Genomic DNA, 24,511 nt, shown 5'->3' on the forward strand with positions numbered 1-24,511 from the left:
ATGGGCTCGCACCAGGTATATAGTAGGGCAGGTAAAGAAGTTACAGCAACTTCTTACTTTCACAAATAATGATTGAATAAGTGTGAGGATTTATCGGCATGCTGCCAAGCCCACTGGAAAGCAATGCTGCTGCCTTTAATGGTGATGCAAATGTTGAAAAGGTAATGCCCAGGGGAACAACGCAGCTGTGCATTGTAGTGTGCAGCCTTGATAGTGATGCTTCGAGAATGTATAAATGCATGCTCACAGAAGAGTAACCTTAAGACCACATTTTTTAAGGCAGCGGTGCACTTGTCAAGGATTACAAGCATTTGGGCAGAGGCTGGATGAAGGCAGATCTGTTTGTGTAATGCACTGGTTGTTAACTTGCGAACACAAAGTTTTCTTGGGCTACACAAGGTGGCAGGCAAGCCAGCGCACAGTCAGAAGGCAAATGGACTGAACGAGTGTGGGCCATGGTTGACATTCTACCGAGCCCATTTGCATGCAGCACCCATGCTATGGGTGATGGGTCCATTCTTATATGTTTGTTGCAGTCGTCCTGAATGAAGACCCTTCTCGATGCCCAAGCCAGGCGGGCAAACACTCTCGAGCGAGTGCACTTCGCCTCGCCGAGTGTCATTTCAGAAACGTGGTGCTAGACGGCAAAACGAAGCGTCATTCGGGATTGATGACAATGACGATTTAGAATTTTTGAGCTTGATACAGTTCTTAACATTTTGAGTTTTAAATACGGTTACTCTTTTATTACAAAAAGAATTTCTTCCTTATAGGAAGTTTTGGAATAAAAATGTCATAATCTCATAGACAAATCTATTTTCTTTAAGCCATTGCAAACACTGAACATATCCAAAGAGTCAAAATGGCCGAATCTGCTGGAAATGAGCATTTCAAGCTTATTCTGGCTTCACCAATGTCGTAAAGATGCTCATAACATCTGAAAACACAAAAATGTGCTGTTAAGTTAGTGCTGACTCTGCTGTGAGCATTTATTTATATATTCTTGAAGCACTGCTGTTGAGGCTACACAGCTTAGCATAGCAAAGTGAGCTTGTTGAACACACTTGCTGGCAAGTGCACCTCACAGCAAGTGTCACTGGATCGAATCATCGGACAGCCTTTCGAGTGGCACTCAAGGCGAGGTGCACTCGTTCCAAGTGTCACTGAATTTGCCTGTCTGATTGGGGTATAACTCTTCTGTGACCGCTAGAAATGTATTTGTTTTTGGTGCTTTTATGTTTCAACATTTTATTTGAAGACATAGTATCCACAACAATTGTAGCCTGATCAATGTTTTGAATAGATGTACAGCAGTAATAATAGCTCAGACAAATTTTTGAAAATTCTTATGTGAAACTTCAAAGATGATCCTGAACAAAACAAATGAAAGTAATAATTTGCTATTTTTGCTATAAGTACTGAGAGTAAAAAAAAAAAACCTGAAATCTACAAAATATGCACCTGGTTACTAGTTCCCAACTTTTGTAAGTCAGATAAAAAAAAAAATTATTAAGATTTGTTGGCGTCAATCTAGCTATAGCGATGCCCATGCAATGTAGTGAAGCAGTAGCTTTGGAAATGTGAAAACAGGTATGTTCCTATTGCACGAGGAACATTTCCTTTTACTAATTGTAGCTGGAACCTGGTTTGTTTTTCAATGCATTCTTTAGGCTTGCAATGCAATGGTTGTCAGGTCAGGGAGCATGCAGAAACCTCCTCATACCTGCTTGATTTTTGCGATTGATCAGCTTTTCTGTGCAAGCAAGGTAGTCTAGTGTGCATTCAATTGATTCTGGAGCTTCCATGTGCTTTGTTCAGTTCTTGTACCGTGCTGTACAGCAGTGTGAAATGTTGCACAGTATTGTACAGTAATGAATAAGGGCACCTGCACAGGCAGCGTTCAAGACGTAATAGATTAGACAGCTAGTCAAGATTCGGTCAAAAGTTGGTTCGAAATCGATTGCTTGCTCTTATGTGAGTGAGCACCTCACACATCGGAAAAGATTGCTTGTAATAATTTTTACATATGCTATTGAAGAGCTGATTAATGGATAAAAGCAACCTATGGTAGGGAAAACAAAGTTACACTTGATATTGGTTGAACACAATTATCAAGATAACACACACTCGTGAGGATCTGCTATTGTGGCATTGTTAAAACAGACTATACGTCGGATTGGAAAATTGGCAACCTGATAGAAGCATCTTTCTCTTCACTTCTACAGTCTTGTAAAAATTATGTTGCCAAGTAGACCAAGGCTCACATTTTTCGGCTTTTGATTGAACAAGTGCTAGGAGCACTGGAGGCTGGCATTGATGATAGCTCCAGTCGAAGCTTTATTTTTCCAGACTCCCCAGTCTGCTAGAAATTGTCAAATGTGACAAATAGTTAAAGTTATGTTGTCATTTCAGATGGTGCATGATGTTTTTAGTAGAATTGCAACGAAAGTGTTTAGCAACACTTAGAAAAACTCATTCAAATTGATCGATCTGTATAGGCATGGTAACAGAAGAGTTGGTGGCACTGCTGTTGTCTTATAAGACTGAAGAATGTAGTCGGGGGTGGCCTTTAGGCTTCCGGTACAGTTATGTGAATGAGTGAAAATATTCTGTGCTTCATCTGGCCTTTCTGTCCTTAGCCTTCATACTTAACCTTCACTTCATCAGGTCGGGCTGCCTCCTCAGCGAAACGTGAGTGGTGCTGCAGCACACGCATTTGGACCAGCCTCCTTTGCTCTCATGAAGGCTTTCTTAAAGTGCTGAGCTTCATTCTTTGTAACAGCAGTAGTTGTGTTTGACAGGGGCCCTGCATCACCTTCTTATAAAGTGCAACATGCCTGGTAGTGACTCTTTTGCAAGAGATGCTCTTTTCTGTCATTCGAGCTGTACCCGCACAAAATCATATTAAGCTTGTTGTGTCCATTCAGTCAATCTTAGCAGCAAAAAGAACTAAAATAGAGCAGCAGAGTTGTGCTGTCGCTGTTCCTCGGGGCTTCATCATTGCATGATGGCAAAAGGCATGCTGGCCAACAAGCTGTGCAGAACCGGTTCTTCTGGCAGTGCGTTGCAGTGGCATGCAGAGTGCATCGTCAGCCTGAAAAAAAGTTGCGTGACGCGTCCGTTTCGCACCTTGGTCATGGAGATCAGAACAGTCAAGGCAGATCTTGTATTTATCTATAGCAGCTGCTGTGGCTTTTTATGGTAGAAACTGCTGGCTGCACATGTGGACACATATCAGGGAGTAAGTTTGAGGACTAATATGCAGCAATGTGGGAACAACAGAGTAAGCTTCATCATGAAGCAGTGAATGTTTGTCAACCTGAAATAGTCTGAGCTTACCAGTATACATAGAAAAATTCTGTTTGCAACAGAAGAATGTGCAAGCATCGCATCATTATTGCTTTCAAACAAGAAATTGCGATATCTAGGGATTAAACAAAATACTTAACTGGGTGTGCATGCTTTCCAAGTAGACTCTCCTGCATCTTGAATTGTGGCTTAGCTGCCAAGGAAAGTTTTGTTTTATTTGGTGCAACATTTCTGTCGCGTGGGTTGTGCCACGAGAGTACGGGCACGCAGGGACCGAGTGACATGGAGGCGCTTCTTGGCTCAACGAAAAGATCACACCCCCTTTATTGGGCATGAGTATATATAGATGCACAAAGTCGCAGGTGGCACCACGTACCAGTGTAAGCCTAACGCATGACTTATACTGTCACAACCTCTACAATTTCTTTTTCTGTTCATATACAGTACAACCTCACTGATACATTCCTGTTGCGTATGCTTTCCCAGTGCCAATCTACGAAATCGAAAAAAAAAAAAAACGTCGCCAGCCCTTCCCATACCAGAAGATAGTGGTAAGTGAAGCTTGTCCTGCGTGCACCTGACCTTCGTCACGGTTAAGTAATCCACAGGTAACGGTTGGCTTCGGCTTCCCGCTCCCTCAGCTCGGGATCTTCCTCTCGTTGCTGTCAGATTGCCTGGGCTCAACACGGCTCTAACAGCTGGATCGGTGCGCTGACAGCGAACTCTTTCATGGGCGAGTTGTCGCCGCCGCTCGTCGAACGCTGCCTGTTCCTTGGAGGAATTCACAACGCGTGGGCCTCCCATCCGTTTTCCGAGAATGAACTGAACGGAAATGAAGCCGGCGGCAGTGCACACAAAATCTTTCCCTCTCCGGTAGAAGCGAAACGGCTCTGATTGGTTGCGCATGGCCTTAGCGCGTGCCTATGCAGCTGGAATGCTTGCTAATGACTTACACTCTGGCGCTGGCACAGCTGTCAACTCATCAAACTGCCCTTTCCCACAGCTGCTCTGTGTAGTGTAGAGGGGACTTCTAACCCTACTAACGTCACTAAACGCTACTTATCATTTATCCACTCTGTTGTTCTGTTGGCCTATATAAAATATGCAGCAATAAAGTGAGCAGACATTCCCGTCTTCGAGTATGTGACATGCAGTGCTGCTTCGTTCACTACATGGGGTCAGAAGTGGTCGTCCTTCGGCTTCTTTCGCAGCGTTAAAAGTGGTGTCTCAGCAGCAACGTATCGCAAATAACAGTCGCCGGCACAGTCGAAGCAGTAATCTGAACAGAACATGGACAATGATGATAAGAAGATCGATGATTCTTTGCCAGGTGCACCAGCAATTTCACTGGCTCCCGTTTTCGCAGCAGTGAACCTCAAGGCTCCACCACCCTTTGACTTCAGCAACCCAGGGCCCTGGCTTGTCCAGTTCGAAGACTACCTGTATGTTTCGGGCCTGTATGCTGCTGATGAAGAACTGTGCATTCGCACACTGCTGTACACCATGGATCCGCATGCAAGGGGAGTCCTCAGCTCGCTGCAGGTCTTGGAGGAGCAAATGGCAGATTTCAAGCAAGTCACTGGCAAATTTAACTCTTACTTCATTCATCTGGCAAATGAGATGTATGAGAGTGCTAGGTTTCACTAGCGGTACAGGCACCTGGTGAGTTGGCAGGCGCTTTCTATACCTTACTTTTGGGCATAGCCCGATGGTGCAACTACCCTTCAAAAGAAGTTGAGAAAAGACCCCTTTCGACGTCGGCTTGCTCGACAGCAGGCTCACAGAAAAGCTTTGCGGGTGCTCAAAGTTCAGTCTCAAAGAAGCTTTGGTACAGGTGCGCCAACAGCAAGGCACTGAGAAGGAGCGTATTGTGCACGACTCCCCTGGTGGGAGTGCGGCGCTGTTGTCCATCTGCGTGGTTGCTACAAAAGCGAGGACATGCACCTCCCGCAGCAACCAAAGCTTCGTCGACTCCAGCCTCAGTTGATGGGTGTCATTATTGTAGAAGAGTGACCCACCCATGAAAGGAATGCCCAGCACAATGTGCTCTCTGCAATAAGTACCAAAAAAAAAAAGGGCCACTTCGCGGCTGTGTGCCGTTCTTCAATGTCAGCTATAGGGCTGAATGAAGTTGGCTCGACCAACCTGCCAAACCTGGGCCAAGTACGTTGATGTGGAAGTCAATGGGACACTGCTCATGTTCAAGGTCGATAGTGGCACGGAAGTTTCTGTCGCACCAAGCACATTCTTTGGAATTCCTGCTTGTCTTGATCCTCAAGAAGCTGAGCTAACGGGCCCCAGAGGGCAGCCGCTGGTGGTTTTGGGTACCTTCAGGGCTACCTTGAGATGGAAGGGGTGAACAGCTGAGCAGAAAATGTATGTGGTGTGTTCGCAAACAGTGCCTCTGCTGAGTTTTCCAGCCATTCAAGCAATGCAAGTCGTCAAATTTGTAGAGCGCATGACTCCGGATGAGAAGTCCACTACCAAAGGCCTCGCTCAAGAGCTGTTCAAAGGACTCGGCATGCTGGAGGAACCGTATGAGATCCGCATAGAGCCAGGGGCTGTTCCATTTTCCTTAAGCATGTGAGTTAAGAAAAACCAGACAGACGCTGGTGCCTGGTGTCCACAAATTATATCTTTTAACTGAGCCCACTCAATCAGGTGGAAGCCTGATTCTGCCGATACCACTGCTTGTCAGTGTGCTGGGCATGACCTCGTCGTCTTTTGTGACCGGACAATTGTGGCACATAGTAGTGCACTACAAGCACACCAGGAAGGATACCCATCCTGTGGTGCCCTGTTGTAAAATGCGAGTTCGACAAGTTGGAAACACAGGGCATAATTAGGTGGATCACCAAGCCGACAGGATAGTGTGCTGGCCTGGTAGTGGTGCGGAAGGACTCTGGTAGCTACCGCATATACGTGGACTTGACCAAATTGAGCAAGTACGTCCCGACGAAGCGACAAGTCCTACCGATGGTTGAACAAGTTCTGGGTCACCTCGGAGCGGGGACGTCTTTTCAAAGCAGGATCTAGTTTTCACCAGGTCAGGCTGGTGGAAATGCAGCCATGAACTTACCACGTTCATAACAGCTTTCGGCAGGTACTGCTTTTGACACCTACCTTGCTGCATTACGTCTGCACCAGAGCACTTTCAGCGCCGTATGTCCCTCATTTTGGAGGACCAGCAAGGCGTGGTTAACATGATTGATGATAGTCTGGTGTTTGGCTGCAATCGAGAAGAGCACGACAGAAGACTAGGCGAGGTGTTGAATCAGTTACGCCGGGCAGCGCTTATGCTAAATAAGAAAAAGTGCAAGTTCGGTGTGTCAAGCAGCGAATTCCTGGGCATTGTGGTCTCTACAGATGGCATCTCGCCTGATCCAGCTAAAATTGAAGCTGTTAAGAAGATGGAACCACCTGTGGATGTCGGAGGTGTTTGAAGATTCATGGGAATGGTAAATCATGTTGCAAAATTCCTGCCACATTGACCCCGATTCAAGAACTTCTGAGCAAGTGGACAGCCTGGCTGTGGGGCCCACCTCAGCAAGCAGTGTTCGAAGAAGTAAAAGGCATGCTTTCTTCGGAAACCTGCATGGCCCGCTGTCACCCAACTTGCCCAATGGTGGTCTTTGCTGATGCAAGTTTTTTTGGGCTCGGGGCGGTCCTGATGCAGGATCAGCCAAGGGGCGAAAGACTGCGCTGTGGCCTTAGCTTCACACTCGTTCATGAAAATGGAGCAAAGATACAGCCAGACAGAACAGGAGGCCTTAGCGGTCACGTGGGCTGTACAGCGCCTTGACAAATTTTTTCGAGGCCTCCTATTCGTCGTTGAAATAGACCATCAGCCGCTAACAACAATTCTGAATGACATGGAGATGGATTTGCTGCCACCAAGGATTCAAGTTGATGTGCTATCAGTTCAAGGTACCGTGCATTCAGGGCAAGCTTGCCTAGCAGCTTGCTCGGAGCTAGTTGGTTGGACACCTTTCGCTGGATGTGCAAATCGTTGTCAAAAGAAGCAAACGTTAAGCATTGGTAACACTCCAGTAGAACTAAAAAATTGTAAACAGAAATCCCTGTAGAATTCTGGTATGCCATCTCGCCATTTCCTTCTAGACAATATCGCAGGCAGCAAGACTGCATGTGTTCGCACAATTTCTTGAGTCCGTGCTGGCGAAGTCTTGTGCCTACTTGGCTCAGGATAGCTTCAATTGCCAGATTGAGCACCTACAGGCTACTGGCTTCCCTCGCTCAATTTTGACAGCTTTGTCCGAGACCCTCCTTCAGAATCTGAAGGGCCGGAAAATACCTCGGCAGGTTATATGAACAAAAAGCCGCAAGTGGTGTCCTACGTTCATAGGGTCGCACACAACCTGAAGAATGTGGCAAACAGTTACGATGGGCCTATTGTGTTTTTTGCACCATGCAAACTTGCTGGGTTGTGCCCATGCATTTTGGGACCTTTGAGGAAACCTGCCTGTGGGAAGAAGCATACCATCCCATACATCACATGCACCACTGGCGTTGTGCACGAGATTTCGTTTAAGTGTGGAAAGGTATATATCGGACAAACTGACCGATTTATCAGTGATCGGGTTCGGGAACATGAGCGATCTGTAGCTAACAAAGCTTCTTTTCATTTGTGCATGCATTGTAGGTCCTGTTCCTGTGAGCTAATTCTTTCCGGTATTCGAGTTCTAGGCAGGAGTGGCAATGCTTTGGCCAGAGAAATCATGGAGGCATATCATATTAGAAAGAAAACGCCTGTGTGGTTGATGTGCTGGTTGTTTTGCATAGCAAAGAAAAGCAGTTTTTAGAAATGATGCTGTAATGTACCATATTTACTAGAATCTAGGCCGACCCCCTAAAGTCCGAAGCCAACAAAAAAAAATATATTACCTCGAATGTAGGCCGAACAAAAAAAGCGAGGACAGCGTTCATAAAATGCAAACAGCATTTATTGAATCTGAATGTGCAGAGCTCATTCAGTGTCGTCGTCACTGCTAGACTCGTCACTGTGTTCTTTGTCACTGTCACCTTCAACCAGTGCACTATCTTCGGTGCCGTCAAATGCATTAGATATGATGCACTTTTTAAAGGCGCGCACGATCAAAGTACCTGGCATGTCGTCCCACGCTGCAGCTACCTAGCCCGCCAGCTGCGATAGCGATGCATGTTTGATGCTGCCCGTTGCCGTTAGCATGTCAGTCAACCAGTCTGTGTAATATTTCCGCAGACGATCCACGAAAGGTTTGTTGATGCAGACATCAAGTGGCTGCAACTGGCCTGTCATGCCACCCGGTATGACAGCCAGGTCCTTGCTCGCTTGGGCAAGCGCAGCCTTCACGTTGTCAGTCAAGTGCTCACGGTAAGAGTCGACGACAAGGAGCGAGTTCTTTGTCAAAAGGGCTCCTGGACGCCGTCGCCACACAATCTTAATTCACTCTTCCACCATCGCAACCGTCATCCACCCGTTCTCATTTGCCTGCACAATGACATTTCTTGGGAAAGTTTCTCGAACAGGCAGTGACTTCCTTTTAAATATCATATAAGGAGGGAGTTTATGTCCATCAGCTGTGCGGCACAGCATCAGAGTTGCGCACTGCTTCTCGTAGCCCGCAGAGCGCACCTTCACCTCCTTGGCACCCTTTTCATTCACGGTGTACGCCACTGGCATATCAAAATACACAGCTGTCTGGTTGGCGTTGCTGATTTGCCCAAGGTTGTAGCCTGCTGCTTCTCTCTATCGCAGCACGTAGTGCTGAAAAGCTATCAGCTTTTCTTGCTTTTCAATTGCTTTTCAGCTTCTGGGTGATTGAAGTGCGACGTCGGAGGCTGAAGCCGAAGCGCTTCATGAATTTCCGAAGGCAGCCCCGGCTGGCTTTGAAATCCTTTGGTGTTAGGCCTCACTCCCTCGAAAGTTCCCTAGCTTTCGCTTGGAGCACTTCTGTTGTCACTGGAAAGGTAGCTGCTCTCTGTGTCTGAACAAAGTCGGTCAAAACTGTCTCCACTTCGTGGTGACGGCCTTTCTTTGGTCCGCTAATGCCATCCTCGTTGCGGCGCACGCAAGAGGCTGCTGTCGTTGTCCCCTCCAGCGACGGACGTTTTTCTCGTCGACGTTGAAGCCCCGCCCGGCTTGAAGGTTCAACGATGCCTCTGCGACTATCACAACTTTTCGCTTGAAAGCGGCACTGTAGTGGCATCTCCTGCTTGGTGCCATCGCGATAACACCACACAGCACACTCATATGGCCGACACAATGCAGGTCAAAATGGCAACCTCGCTTGTGCACGGTTGGCTACTGGCACAGCTAGTAGTTGCTGCGATACTGACTTTTCTAGATGGCGCTAGCTATGCACCATATTTAGCAGTTTCAATGAAAAGCTGGTGCGTTTTTTTAAAATCTTCGATTCCAAGCCGACCCTAGAGTTTGGAATATGATTATTTGAAAAAAACTATCGGCGCAGATTCGAATAAATACGGTATATGCTTCTTGATATGACACATTGGTTGGCTTGATGGACAGAGAGCTTGCACGATCCTGGTCTGCTGTGTATTTAACTAGGTGAAATCTTCACAATAAAATTTAGTTGTAAGTTAGCGCTTGTACTGTGCTTCTGTGTCTTTTTTTTGTCCCATTTTGGAACTGCACTTACGAGCATTTAGTTGTTAAGTCAACATTGAATTAACAGAAGTCGAAGGTAGCTGGCATTTAAACCATGATGGCTGTCTGCTTTGCATGCCTACTGTTTTGACGTCATTATGTGGACTGGCATCTTGTCCAGTACAAGTGTTCATGGAAATAAATGCCAAAGCACTTGTGGCATGATTACAACTTAAAAGCTTACCCTCAAAGACTAGTTTGCAGCAGTGTTGCCAACCATCCATTTAGGCTTGCCAATATGATGTGCCTATTAGCAAACTGGGCAAGGCAAGGACATAGAATACGTTCCCACAAACAGAATTGGTAAGAGGATAGTAAGAGGATGCATATGTAGCACTTGACGTGTCCTGTCTTTTTGAGCTGTGATGTGCCCTACCAACTAGCCCATGTTGCACCTCTCTGCAGGCTTGTCATTACCGCACATTTGGTTGACAACTCCTCTGTGGCTTACATTGACAGCATATCTTCTAAATGGCTGGTAAATTTCTAGTGCCACTATAGTTTTCACCAAGCAGTTGTAGGCATTTCCTATACTTGTTAAAGAAAAATGAAAAATGTCTTGTGTAAGGGCATATTACTTAAACTTATCCTAAAAAAAAAAAAAACTGCAGATTCCTCGTATCTGGACTAAAACTGCACTGCAAGTTATTGTAAACAGGCTATGCATAAAGATGTTATATACCATGGAAACTAAGGGAGATCTGCACTATCATCATATTTAGAGATTGTACAACAAATACTTTTTCTTTTCCATAGGGGACAGTTAACAGGACAAAAATGTGACTAAAATTTTCCTGTGTGCTCAAAAGGGATTTAAATTTGGAAGCAGCATTGATTAGTATTTAGTAGCATGTTCTTGGAAAAAAATGTTGGCTTTGGTTATTATGAAAATGTTGAATGGAGGTCCATCTTTTGGTGATACTGTTGTGAAGATTGCATGGCTGAGTAGATGATGCCGTGTGTTTAACTGGCTTTAGTGCTAACAACTTTGGGATGTTCTGTTGAAACATGCTGTTTTGTACACATTTGCTATGTTTGAGAGGCACAGCCCAGCATCTTGGCTTTGGCTTCGTAAGGCTATGTGATACTAGTGGGCCTCTGCCTAGCATCTGCAACCTAGAGCAGTGAAACATGAAAATTACTGCAAGGCACAATAAATGCCACAAGCACAGTGAAGAATGGAAAAGTCTTGCAAGCAGAATCTTTGTTTGTTACAAAAATGTGCAGCAAAGCATTATAGTGGAAACAACATATTATAGGAAATTGAGGCTGCTTTTTTTTTTTTTTTCACAATTCCCTTACAAGCGCTCGAAGGGGGGGGGGGGGGCAATTAAAAAAATGCGAGGTGAACTGTATTACAGTCGCCGACCGATTTTCCGGACTCCAAAAATTCGGACATGCCCGATTATTCGGTCAGCTTCGCGGCACCGCCATTCTCCCCATAGACCATAATGTATAACAACTGCCGAAAGTTCGGACACCTTGCAACCTCTCGTCTGATTTTTCGGACACTCCTTGAGCCAACTCGATCGAGGGCATCATGCACCAACTCTGACCGGCGCTTAGTTCGACCAACGTTGGTTCGACTTGCTGAACGCCATTTTTGTTTTGAACGGAGCCTCCTTGCTGTCCCACGAAGTGGCGCTACTGGAGATTCCCGCTCATCATCATCGTTTCTGCCTGGTTCGATAGAGTGGCCGTACAGCAGTTCCGGTTTCAGCTTAGTAAGCCATGTCAAGACAATCCAGCAGCTGATTCGTTTCTTTCGCGCGCGACGCTGCGAGCAGGCCACATTTTTCGTTTGTCCGGCTGGTGTCGGCACGGTGATGTTTGCTTTGTGTGCTGCGTCGAGGTTTCGGTGATCCAACGCGGCGTACGGAAACATCGCATCAAGTGTCTAATGGCGCCGACAGCGCCCGCGCAGACTGCGCTGGGGAATGCCGGCAAGCGGGTGCCGGGAGGCCTAAGATTTGTCGCCTTCCGATGTGCTCCCTACTGACGCGGAAAATGTTCGCCGAAACCTGCGCAGTGGTTGCATTGCGATTCCGGACACCGTCTCATTTGACAGTTTCACAGGTGCTGACACTGCTGTACTGACATGCGCAGAACTCGACGACGGCGAGATCATTCGTCAGGTTTCTGCTGCACCGCCGGACGATGACTCCGAGTCGGAAGATAACGCACCATGCGCTACGCTGCCGTCGCATGCGGAGCGTGCACAAGCAGTGACTGTGCTTTCAGCCGCCTATAGTGACCGTGCGACCCTCTCCGAGATTCAGGCTTATCTGATTGCGCGTAACCGGAACAGCGTGCAACGGCGCACTCACGATTACTTCAAGCCTACTGCCGAGCCCGAATAAGTGCGTGGAAATAAAGGATTTCATTTTTTTTTCTTAATCCGCTTTTTCGGACACCTGTTTATTCGGACATTTCCGCAGTTCCCGTGAGGTCCGAATAAACGGTCGGCGACTGTATACAAAAGCTACAAGAATATACAAAATTGGGCAATAAATCTGCAAATGAAACACATTTACAAGTGAGGGTAAGAAAGGTACAAATGGTGGAACTGCAACGCATTAAAAACATAATACAAAATTGAAAATAAAAATACCAATACGTGCTCATCAGAGACCAGTAATATGTAATAATGGCACAAATTACACAAAGAAGTGATTGAAAACATGGTCTCACTCACAATTTAGGCGATTGTTTGAACGGAACAGTAAACAAGTAATTTATATGCTGATATATATGTGAACGAGCAGTGAAGGTGTACACAATGAGCAATCAAATTAATTCTTTGTGTAGGAGTTCTTGGAAAGATGGGAAATCTTTTTGAGTAGCAATGTGTGATGGCAGGTTATTCCATTCAGTTATTGTTCAGGGGATGAACGAATTAGCATAATGTGATCAAAGACAAACTACACATTCTATCCTAAGAGAATGATCTGTGTGGGAAAGAAAGCCTCTGGGTGGTTCAAAGATCCGGTCAAGGTATGGGTGATGATAAAGCTTATGGAGCAGTGAAAGGCAAGCGATTCTGCAGCGATGTCACAAATCGTCAAGCTGAGTGCAATCTTTTTGTGCAGAAATGCTAGTGTATGGTGAATAATCAGAATAAATGAAGTGGACCATGCAGTCTTGTAGCAATACGATTTCATGAATGAGATAACTTTGGGAAGGATCCTAAAGGGATGAGGCATACTCAATTTTGTGGTGTATGCTTTCCACACTATTAGAAAATTAACAGCGCAAAACAGACAAGGACAAAGGAAAGGAAGAGCACGACACAGTGCCAGTGTCGTGTTCTTCTTTTCTTTTCTCCTTGTCTCTTCTGCGCTGTTAATTTCTGAAACGTGAATCACCACCAACTTGCCCAAGTTTCTCTTCTAGTGCCGCACTATTCTTTAAGAACAATTGAGGGCTTTCTTTTGCTCTGCCGTGAAAACATCATATTGTTGTGCCACAGGCTTTGACCACCGGGATGCCTTCTTGCTGGAAGAGCAGCTTACCGAGGAGGAGCGCTTGGTGCGAGACACGGTGCGTGACTACTGCCAGGCACGGCTGCAGCCGCGCGTGCTTCTGGCCAACCGGCATGAGACCTTCGACCGGGATGTAGTTTATGAGCTGGGAGAGCTGGGTGTACTGGGCAGCACCTTGCAGGGATACGGCTGCGCAGGCACCTCCTACGTTGCTTACGGCCTCACTGCCCGTGAAGTCGAGAGGTATGACAGGCACTGGTCAATACCAGACGACTTACTGTGGGGGGAAAATGCTCTTGGTTAATGAAATTATGGGTAAGCTGAGATCAGTAAAGGGGTGCTATTTGGTATGTCTGTTGTCAACCAGATTGTACAGGTGCAATTTATGAAGAAGAAAAAGCAAACAATCGGAGGAGATAGTCGACAACTCCGGCACTGGCAAGTCAGTGGTGCGCATGTAGTCGACACCACGACATTTTCATTAATTGTGCCGACATTCGGTGCAATCATGTTCTGCTCTATTAACACAGAAAGCCATATTTGTCTGTGTGATGCTTAAAAAGAAAATGTAAGAATAAACAAGTAGCGGCATGCCACTCATGCCAAGTTTGGCTTCAGCTCCAGTGAGTGCGGTTTTCCGCAGATGGCACTGCAGAATGTGGCTTGGCGCCTTTCTTGACATACAGGAACAACACAGTTCCGCCTTGTGCGAAAGTACTTTGCAAGAAGTTGTCATCTCATGCGCATGCATTGTTCTGCGATGCTTTCCAAGCCAGTGTAATGAAGCCAAGCTTCATTAGCACTGTGCGATCTGGTCAACCTGATTTAGTGGCAAAGAGAGGAGCATGGCACAGCTCAGAACAGCAGGCACCAGAAGGAGTTCCCTGGTGACACCAGTGGCATTGCTTCAATTGTTGGTGAGGAAAGTTAGTGCAAACAAAAAGGACGAATCACATGGGAAGGAAAGATAAAGACAAGCGCTATTGTGTGTGAGTTGCATGTGCAAGTTGTCTTTTTGTTTCCGCTAATCTTCCTCGTCAGATATGCAAGACCAACTAGCTAAACAATTACTCTCGAGTACATCCCTTCAAGCCCTGCAAAACTTTGACCACCCCAAGGTGCTAGACAAGGTGAGACACCTACCCTGCTATTCGCGTTTTGCCACACGGCCAGGACAGGTCACCTCTTCTGTGCCAGGAGAAACGATGTGTTCGCAGCCGCATGCTGTGCTTAGCAGAGAGAGGCAAAATCTGCATTATTGAGACGCCAAGTGGAGTATTGGTACACAATAACTTTTATCTGTTCCTCTATTCGGAGGTAGCTTTTAATGAGCGTCAGTAAAACGAGCAGGCAGAATGTTTCCAGAATGGTCTGGACTGCACAGTGTAGTATTTAGGATCGTTCGGCACTTTTGCTGGTGCACAGTGATGTGGAAGAAAGACAGAGTCGTTTGGGAACCTTGTTCTATTGTGAACATTGAAAAAAATGACAGAGAGAGAGAGAGAACATTTATTTGGACCATTGAGGTCGAGTGGGTGGAGTCCTCATTCAAAAAAATGAAAATAACCTTAAAAGAATACGGTTGAAATTCGATTTAACGATGTGATGACCATGCTTCAGTTATTTCTTTAAATTGGGATGTTCGTAAAATTGAGAAAGGAATTTTTCAGTCCTTCGAAATCTAAAATTGTGATGTGACGACATGCAAGAACTACTGTGGCATTGTATTTGCTGCTAATCCAGCTATCTGTCGCATAAACCATGAAATAATGAAAGCAGCCACCATCGCCCCTGCCGAGGCGGTGTTGAGTTAGCTGTTCCGTGCATGGACACGTCGTGCAGCCTTGTCAAAATAAAGCTAGGGAAGTGACCATGGCACCTATATGTATTAACATGATAGCTTTAGAGCGCACGCTCAAAGAAGAACCTGTCTATGTCAAAATTAGACTGAAATCACAGCTTTCTTTACTCATTTATTTCAGCATTAACTTAGTTAAATTGAGTTCGGTCAAGTTTGTTTCGTTGATTCCGGTGTATGATAACATTGAACCCTTTGGGCCAGGGAATGTAAATTTTTTCGTTAGATCGACAACTTCGTAAAATCGGTTTCGACCAAGAGATTGTCATTGAGTTTTAACTGTATAAAGAAAGTTAATCAGCTGCGTAACTGCTATCAGTACATCCACACAAAGCACACGAGGCTAAATGGGTTAAAGCAATCCCGTGCTGAGTGGCTCACGGTTCCGTCGTCACGGCACTTTAGAGTTCCCGTTCTTGAGTCAGCTGCGACGGGGCCATGTTCAGGTTCTGTCCAGCACGATTCTCGGGACGCATGTCATGCTCAGGATCAGCAGCAGCAGCCTGGAGACGCCATGTCCAGCATGGCCTCGGTGCCCGGCTTGTACACCGCTCGCAACCTACATGCGGCATTCGCATGTGAGGACCGCGTCTACACAGCCACCTCTGTGTCAGACTGGAACGCTGCTCGGTACAGCTCAGGTGCGGCAGCTCATGGACCGGCGGCCCTTGGGTCAGCCAACGTCTCGAACGCTGGCAGCTGGAGCCCTGGTACGACGGAGAATGTCATCTGTGCTCGGCTACGCAGTCCTCCGCACCTTGCCACGCAAGTCCTGCTCGGCAGGACTTCGTTCAGCTAAGTAGCTCAGAACTGCTGCCCGCCTGGTCCGAACACTGCGAGATCGTGCCTCGTGCTATTTCTCTCGTGCACTCATTCACTTCTTCCTTCCTTTTGGAGCTTGGATGTCCACTCTAATCTTCTCGCGGCACTTACATATTACTACCTACATTTTACCACCCACTTTAGAAAGTTGTTTCACTTGCACAACTTTTCAAAGCATGTACATGGACAAAGTTCACAGTCCATAGGGTGATAAGTGTTCACAAGTAAGAGTTTTTCCACGTGCACATAATTAGTTCATGAAGTGCTCATAAATGCAGTAATTGTATTATGGGCACTTCACATTGTAATTCTACACTTGGCTCATAGAGTCAGCGCCTACATTTTTGCTCCCTTTCATATTCCATTCATATTCCATTAGTCTCAAGCTCCAGCAGAGTATCCTGCTTTTCACGTGCTTGGCCAAGTTAATGTAGCCGAGCGGCTAGTGATCGCTCTGAAGTACAAACGGTTTGCCGTAGATGTGGAATTTCTGGACATCCCACACAAGAGCAAGGCCCTCTCACTCCATGGGAGAGTAATGTGCCTCCCGTAGAAGTAGCTTCCTGCTTGCCTAGGCTACAGGATGAAGAACGCCTTCAGGATACTGCATGAGTAAGGCCCCCACACTAGTAGACGATGCGTCTATGCGGTAAATAAATGTCTGCTCAAGGTCAGGAGACCTTAAGATTGGATTGGTGGACAACAATTGACAAAGCTCATCAAATACCATCCACATATTGATGTGGTTCCCATATTGCCTTGTTCAGTGCATGTTTTTGAGTGAGCTCTGTCAGGGGATGAGACACGTTGGAATAGTTGGGTACGAAGTCTCGGTAGTAACGAGTAAGACCAAGAAAGGAACAGACCTCCTTCTTTGTTTGCAGCCTTTTTACAGTTCGTATCTTTTCAAGGGTCTTCAGCCGCGGGTGCAAGACCGCATGTCTGACGATGTGAACCAAGAACTTCACCGAAGTTGAACCAACTTCATTCTTGGATGGCTTGATTGTGAGGTGTCCACACTGCACCTGATGGCAGAAACATTCCAGTGTGCTTATGTGCGTCTCTCATGTGTCTGTAGCTATAAGTTTATCCTCAAAGTGATGATGTACATGAGCGATACTAGCCACAACTTTTCTCATGAGCCTAGTGAACACAGCTGTGGCTGTTTTAATGCCGAAGGGCACGAAGCAGAATTGTTAAAGGCCTGACATTGACTGAAAAGCTGTAACATGTTGTAACATGTTTCGATTCATGATGCATTGGTACCTTTAGTAAAATCAAACTTTGAGAAATAGCTAGCCTTCCCTAAGTTTGTGAACATCATGTCTACTCGTGCAATAGGCTCATTGTCCATGACAACTACTCTGTTTAACTAATGGAAATCAATACAGAGGCACATACTGCCGTCATTATTTTTAACCATGACTATTGATGATTGGTATGGTGAGTCAGATGGTTCAGTAATTCCCTGTGCCAACATCTGTTGCACTTCTTCCTCGACTGTTGGTTGAACAGCAAACAGTATTGGGTATTGGCGTACGTTCACCGGCTCTGCAGATGTTGTCGTGAACTTGCATGCAAACAAGTTCGTCTTGCCCAGGATGTCCAAAAATATGTATTGGTAGTTGGACAAAATTTGTTCGATACGTGACTTTTGATTAATGTCTAAGGTGTCGGTGATGTCACGGTAGGTCTCGCGCTCTTTAACTGAGAGGAATGGTAGTTCCGGTGCCTCTTCCGGTTGTTCCATCTGCAACGTGACAGCTGACGTGTCCCGCTGTGTCCATTGAAGGTGGTCTTTCCTCATACTTTATAGGAGGTTGATGTGGAACACACTGGTACGGGTTCCAAGATCAACAACATAGTCAAGTTCACTATGTTTCTTCAATAGAGTGAATGGGCCTTTCCATGTTAGAATGAGTTTGTTGTCGGAAGGTAGCAGTAGTAACACCTTGTCTCCGGCGCAGAGCTGACGTGGCTTTGCTTTGCGATCGTAATATTTCTTTTGTGTCAGCTTAGCTTTCTGCAGCTCTTTGTGAGCAATTCTGCACATCTCCTGTAAACATTCGCTAAACTCCATAACATACTGGAAATTATTCAGAAAAGAGCAGTTCGCTTTATATACAATCGTTATGACCGCACATCTGTAACAGACTTGTTAACCAGAGCTAATCTAAAACCTCTAGCCACGAGAAACCACCATTCATCATCATCATCATCATCATCATAAGCCTGGTTACGCCCACTGCAGAGCAAAGGCCTCTCCCATACTTCTCCAACTGCCCCGGTCATGTACTAACTGTGGCCATGTTGACCCTCCAAACTTCCTAATCTCATCTGCCCACCTAACTTTCTGTCGCCCCCTGCTACGCTTCCCTTCCCTCGGAATCCAGTCCGTAACCCTTAATGACCATCGGTTATCTTCCCTCCTCATTACATGTCCGGCCCATGCCCATTTCTTTTTCTTGATTTCAACTAAGATGTCATTAACGCGCGTTTGTTCCCTCACCCAATCTGCTCTTTTCTTATCCCTTAATGTTACACCTATCATTCTTCTTTCCATAGCTCGTTGCGTCGTCCTCAATTTAAGTAGAACCCTTTTCGTAAGCCTCCAGGTTTCTGCCCTGTACGTGAGTACTGGTAAGACACAGCTGTTATAAACTTTTCTCTTGAGGGATAATGGCAACCTGCTGTTCATGATCTGTGAATGCCTGCCAAACGCACCCCAGCCCATTCTTATTCTTCTGATTATTTCACTCTCATGATCCGGATCAGCAGTCACTACCTGTCCTAAGTAGATGTATTCCCTTACCACTTCCAGTGCCTCACTACCTATTGTAAACTGCTGTTCCCTTCCGAGACTGTTAAACATTACTTTAGTTTTCTGCAGATTAATTTTTAGACCCACCCTTCGGCTTTGCCTCTCCAGGTCAGTGAGCATGCATTGCAGTTGGTCCCCTGAGTTACTAAGCAAGGCAATATCATCAGCGAAGCGCAAGTTACTAAAGTATTCTCCATTTACTCTTATCCCCAGTTCTTCCCAATCCAGGTCTCTGAATACCTCCTGTAAACATGCTGTGAATAGCATTGGAGAGATCGTATCTCCCTGCCTGATGCCTTTCTTTTTAGGTATTTTGTTGCTTTCTTTATGGAGGACTACAGTGGCTGTGGAGCCGTTATAGATATCCTTCAGTATTTTTACGTACGGCTCGTCTACACCCTGATTCCGCAATGCCTCCATGACTGCTGAGGTTTCGACTGAATCAAACGCTTTCTCATAATCAATGAAAGCTATATATAATGGTTGGTTATATTCCGCACATTTCTCTATCACCTGATTGATAGTGTGAATATGATCTATTGTTGAGTAGCCTTTACGGAATCCTGCCTGGTCCTTTGGTTGACAGAAGTCTAAGGTATTCCTGATTCTATTTGCGATTACCTTAGTAAATACTTTATAGGCAACGGACAGTAAGCTGATCGGTCTATAATTTTTCAAGTCTTTGGCGTCCCCTTTCTTATGAATTAGGATTATGTTAGCGTTCTTCCAAGGTTCCGGTGCATTCGAGGTCATGAGGCATTGTGTATATAGGACGGCCAACCTTTCTAGGACAGTGTTCCCACCATCCTTCAACAAATCTGCTGTTATCTGATCCTCCCCAGCTGCCTTCCCCCTTTGCATAGCTCCCAAGGCTTTCCTTACTTCTTCCGGCGTTACTTGTGGGATTTCGAAATCCTCTAGACTATTCTCTCTTCCATTATCATCGTGGGTTCCACTCGTACTGTATAAATCTCTATAGAACTCCTCAGCCACTTGAACTATCTCATCCATATTATCTCATCCAACCACCATTCACGTGGTTTAAAATTTCTATATCAGATACTAGCGGGACATGTTAAGGTTGATGCATGTACAGTTATCCGATTTTCCTCAGGTTTTAACACTAGACAACGGCATGACCGAACATTAACACCGTACCAAACACGTAATAATTGTTTAAATATTCATTTCTCCCAAGAATGACCTGTGATGGGAATTTATTAAGAAACGACCAAGTGTTACAGCCCTCCCTGGGAGAGTTTCTCTCAAGCTTGTGCATTTAAATCTCGTTCTTTATATATATTTTGTTGTTGTGCTTCCCAAACCTGCTTTGTAAATTTATTGCTTTATATGAACCGAGAGAGTGTATACCGTATGTATGTGTGTGCGTATGTGTCTATGGATATGTCATATTGATGCAAAATAAGTTTGCACGTGATGACACGGGACCCTTAAGGCGAGAACGACGAAGTTCGTGGTCGCGCGTGCGCTCTCCGAAGACCAGGCATCGCAAAAGGCAGACGTTTTTTTGCCAATCTGTCGGTGGTAAACTTTTAGTTGTAATAGCTGGGTGACATTTCTGGTGGAGGCGCGGGGTACGGTTGATGTTAAGATCTCCGGAGCATACCCCAGACCCCGGAGCATACCCCGGAGCATACCCCAGACCTAAACCCGGCGAGTAGATCAGCCGAGCTTACCCCTGTGCACGTACGTGCCAGCCGACGTCTCCAGGGACTCCAGCCACAGCATGGTCTGCTACCCGAATGAACTAGAATGACGAACCAACCACCTCCTGCCACTCCTGCAGCATTGCATGTTGTCGTCAATCACATCTGGACGCCGAATCTGTTCCACGGAAGTGCTTCAGAGGACGCCGACGACTGGCTTGACCATTTTGACCGGGTTGCGAACCTCAACGACTGGAACCACGTGCGTAAGCTACGCTACGTGTACTTCGCTCTTGAGGATTCCGCGAAAACATGCTTTAAGAACCACGAGGCAACACTGACGTCATGGGAAGAATTTCGTAGACAGTTCCTCAATGCTTTCGCCAGGGCGGACAGGAAGGAGAGGGCGGAGTTAGCGTTGGAGCAAGAATTCAAGGCCCGAATGAGCGAGTGACGGCGTACGTAAAAGACATGAATTGGCTTTTCAGACGTGCGGACCCTTCTATGACTGAAACAAAGAAGGTGCGCCATCTCATGTGCGGCATCAAAGAGGAAATCTTTGCTGGCCTCATTCGAAATCCGCCGACGACACTTGCAGAGTTCCATGACGAAGCCACTACTATGAGAAAGGCCCTTCAACAGCGGGCCAGGCAAAACAACCGCGACGCCATGATTTCAAGGGAGCTCTCTGCCGTTACCCTCGGTAACGACGTTGGCGCCTTGCGAGAACTCATCAGGGCTGTCGTCAAGGAGGAACTGCAGAAGATGCAGACGACCACTGCCCCTGTGGGACAACTTTCCATTGCGGAAATGGTGCGTGCCGAGGTCCGACAGGCCGTCCATATTCCTGGACAGTACGAGGCACCACAGCAGGGACCGCACACCGAAATGAGTTACGCTGAAGCAGTACGCCGCCCGCCACCCTCAAGTGCGTGCACCATGGTACACCCCACTCAACAAATGGACGTAAGCTTCAGAACGCCTCGCAGCCCACCGCACATTGCCGAAGCAAGGACTAGGAAGAGCGACGTCTGATGCACCACAGACTACAAGCCCCTTTGTTTTCATTGTGGCGAAGCTGGACACATCTACAGAATGTGTCCTTATTGTCATGTGGGGCTCCGTGGATTCTCGCTGAATGCACCTTGTCCACGACCTGGTGAGCGGCCGCTAGAAATAGTGAGTTTCGTCGCGAATCGTCGCAATGTTGATCAGCGATGGCAGGAGCCCCGTTCGTCGTCTCCTGCTCATTACAGGTCACCAAGCCAAGCCTTTACTCGCGGCGCTCTGAGACGCCACTCGCCTAGCCCGGTGGGTCGGGAAAACTGAGTTCAGCGACCTCCGGAGGTGAGGCCGCTGACAACGACCGTACGCAAGATCCTCCACTACGACGACAACGACGAAAACAGAACAACGCAGACGTACAGACAGAGTCAAACATCTACGAGAGGTAGTAACGTCGAACATTCCCGTCACCATAGACGAAGAAATAACGGCGTTAATCGACACTGGAGCGGACACCTCAGTTATGAGCATAGACCTTGCCTGCAAGCTGAAGAAAGTTTCTACCGAGTGGACTGGGTCGCAGATTCGCACTGCAGGAGGCCTTCTGCTAACCCCAGTAGGAAGATGCACAGCGCGAGTGAGCATTCGTGGGTTTACGTACCTCGGAGATTTCGTTATTCTCCCAAGCTGTTCGAGGCACCTAATTCTGGGAATGGACTTTCTGCAGGCTAATGGAGCTGTGATTAACTTACAAAAGTCACGGGTAACGTTTTCGACTGCACAGGCTTTAGCAGGGAGCAGCACTGACGACACGTATGTCAACGCCTTGAGGATTGTTGACGAGAACATCACGGTGCCGCCAAGGAGCAGCGTATTGACCCTCGTCACCTGCGATGCATTCGAAGGCTATGAGGGTATTGCCGAGGCAAATATCCCGCTGCTGCTCAAAAGACACATCTGCATCGCCCGGGGCCTTGTTCGAATACAGCATAAGTGCTCGCAAGTTTTGTTGACAAACTTCAGCCATGAGTATCAGCACGTCCCTCATGGTACAGCTGTGGCATTCCTGAACGACATTGCTGACTTCTCAGACATCGGCACATTACAAGTGACTTCACCAGATGCAGCAACTCACGCCAGCCTGAATACCTGCGTCCACATTAATGCTGACTTAGCAGATGTACAGAAGGATTAGCTACTGGGCTTACTGACAGAATTCTCCGGCTGTTTTTCCACGGCATTCAAAGTCCAGCGCACTTCTGTTACGCAACACTGGATCGTTACAAAGGAGTCGGTGCGGCCTGTTCGTCAGCATCCGTATCGCGTGTCACCTATGGAGCGGGAGGCAATTAAGCGTCAAGTTCAAGAAATGCTAAATGATGACGTCATCCAGCCATCGACCAGTCCATGGGCATCGCCTGTCGTACTAGTAAAAAAGAAAGACAACACACTCTGCTTCTGGGTTGACTACAGACGGCTTAACCGAGTCACCAAACGCGACGTTTATCCCCTGCCACGGATCGATGATGCTTTGGACCGTCTGCGTTATGCTCAGTTCTTTACTTCGTTAGACCTAAAGTCAGGCTACTGGCAAATCGAAGTGGACGAGCGTTTCCGTGAAAAAACCGCCTTCGTGACTCCCGATGGGCTGTACGAATTTAAAGTGCTGCCTTTCGGTCTCTGTTCCGCTCCTGCTACGTTTCAACAAATGATGGACACTGTACTCATTGGACTTAAGTGGCAGGCGTGTCTAGTGTACCTAGACGACGTTGTTGTGTTTTCCAGCACGTTCGATGAACATCTCGTCCGGCTACGAAGTGTCCTTACCGCAATACGCAAAGCCAACCTCACCATCAAGCCTGAAAAATGTTACTTTGGCTTCCAGGAACTCAAGTTTCTAGGCCACGTGGTCAGCTCCTAAGGAGTACGACCAGACCCAGAAAAACTCGCTGCCGTTGCCGAGTTTCCTCGTCCTAAAGACAAAAAGGCTGTTCAGCGGTTCCTGGGCCTCTGCGCTTACTACCATCATTTCGTTGAAGGCTTCTCAAGGATTGCTGAACCGCCCACGAGACTGACGCGACAAGATGGCCCTTTGCGTGGACGGAAGACCAAGAGCAGGCCTTCACCGAATTGCGTAAACGCCTTCAATCCGCTCCAGTGCTGGCGCATTTTGATGACACCGCGGCAACTGAAATACACACCGACGCCAGCAACGTAGGACTCTGGGGCCATTCTTGTTCAATGGTAAGATGGCGCAGAACGTGTAATTGCGTATGCGAGTCGTAGTCTGACAAAAGCAGAAGCTAATTATTCAACGACTGAAAAAGAATGCTTAGCAGTCGTGTGGGCCATCAGCAAATTCCGACCCTACTTATACGGCTGGCCATTTCGAGCGATCAGTGATCACCACTCGCTCTGCTGGCTTGCCAATCTATGAGACCCATCAGGTCGCCTCGCTCGTTGGAGCCTCCGCCTCCAGGAATACGACATAACTGTTCTCTACAGATCCGGCCATAAGCATAGCGACGCTGACTGCTTGTCACGTTCTCCTATTCCCTTGACATCCTCCGGGTTGGAGCTAGATTTGCCGTTTCTTGGTGTCGTCGACGTGGTGTGCATGGCTGACTATCACCGTGCAGACTCTGAGCTGCTTCCAGTCCTCCGATATCTCGAGGGAGCTGACGTTGTCCCGCGCCCACTTTCACGAGGATTGACGTCGTACTGCCTGCGAAACAATGTCCTGTACAAGAAAAATTTCGAGAACAGCCAGGAAACGTTCCTTCTCGTCGTCCCGACGGCTCTGCGCGAGGAAATTTTACAGGCGTGTCACGACGATTCCTGTGCCGGCCACTTAGGCTTCGCAAGGACATTAGCGCGCAT

General features: G+C 46.9%; 1 protein-coding gene across 3 annotated transcripts in view; it reads left to right on the forward strand.

Annotated features, from left to right (window-relative positions):
- The window catches only part of LOC126536524 (glutaryl-CoA dehydrogenase, mitochondrial), a 96,903-nt gene that overhangs the window by 3,584 nt on the left and 68,808 nt on the right, over positions 1-24,511 (forward strand). For 2 of the 3 annotated variants that reach the window (XM_055072754.2, XM_050183530.3), the window contains exons 2-3: positions 2,668-2,691; positions 13,446-13,701. In XM_055072754.2, coding sequence (XP_054928729.1) covers positions 2,668-2,691; positions 13,446-13,701 — 280 coding nt within the window. Of the gene's footprint in view, positions 1-2,667; positions 2,692-10,432; positions 10,455-13,445; positions 13,702-24,511 lie in introns of those variants that run through there. The other variant, XM_055072747.2, reaches the window with a different exon arrangement.

This window comes from Dermacentor andersoni, chromosome 3 (genome assembly GCF_023375885.2).
Source record: "Dermacentor andersoni chromosome 3, qqDerAnde1_hic_scaffold, whole genome shotgun sequence".
In the NCBI taxonomy this organism is placed as follows: Eukaryota; Metazoa; Arthropoda; class Arachnida; order Ixodida; family Ixodidae; genus Dermacentor; species Dermacentor andersoni.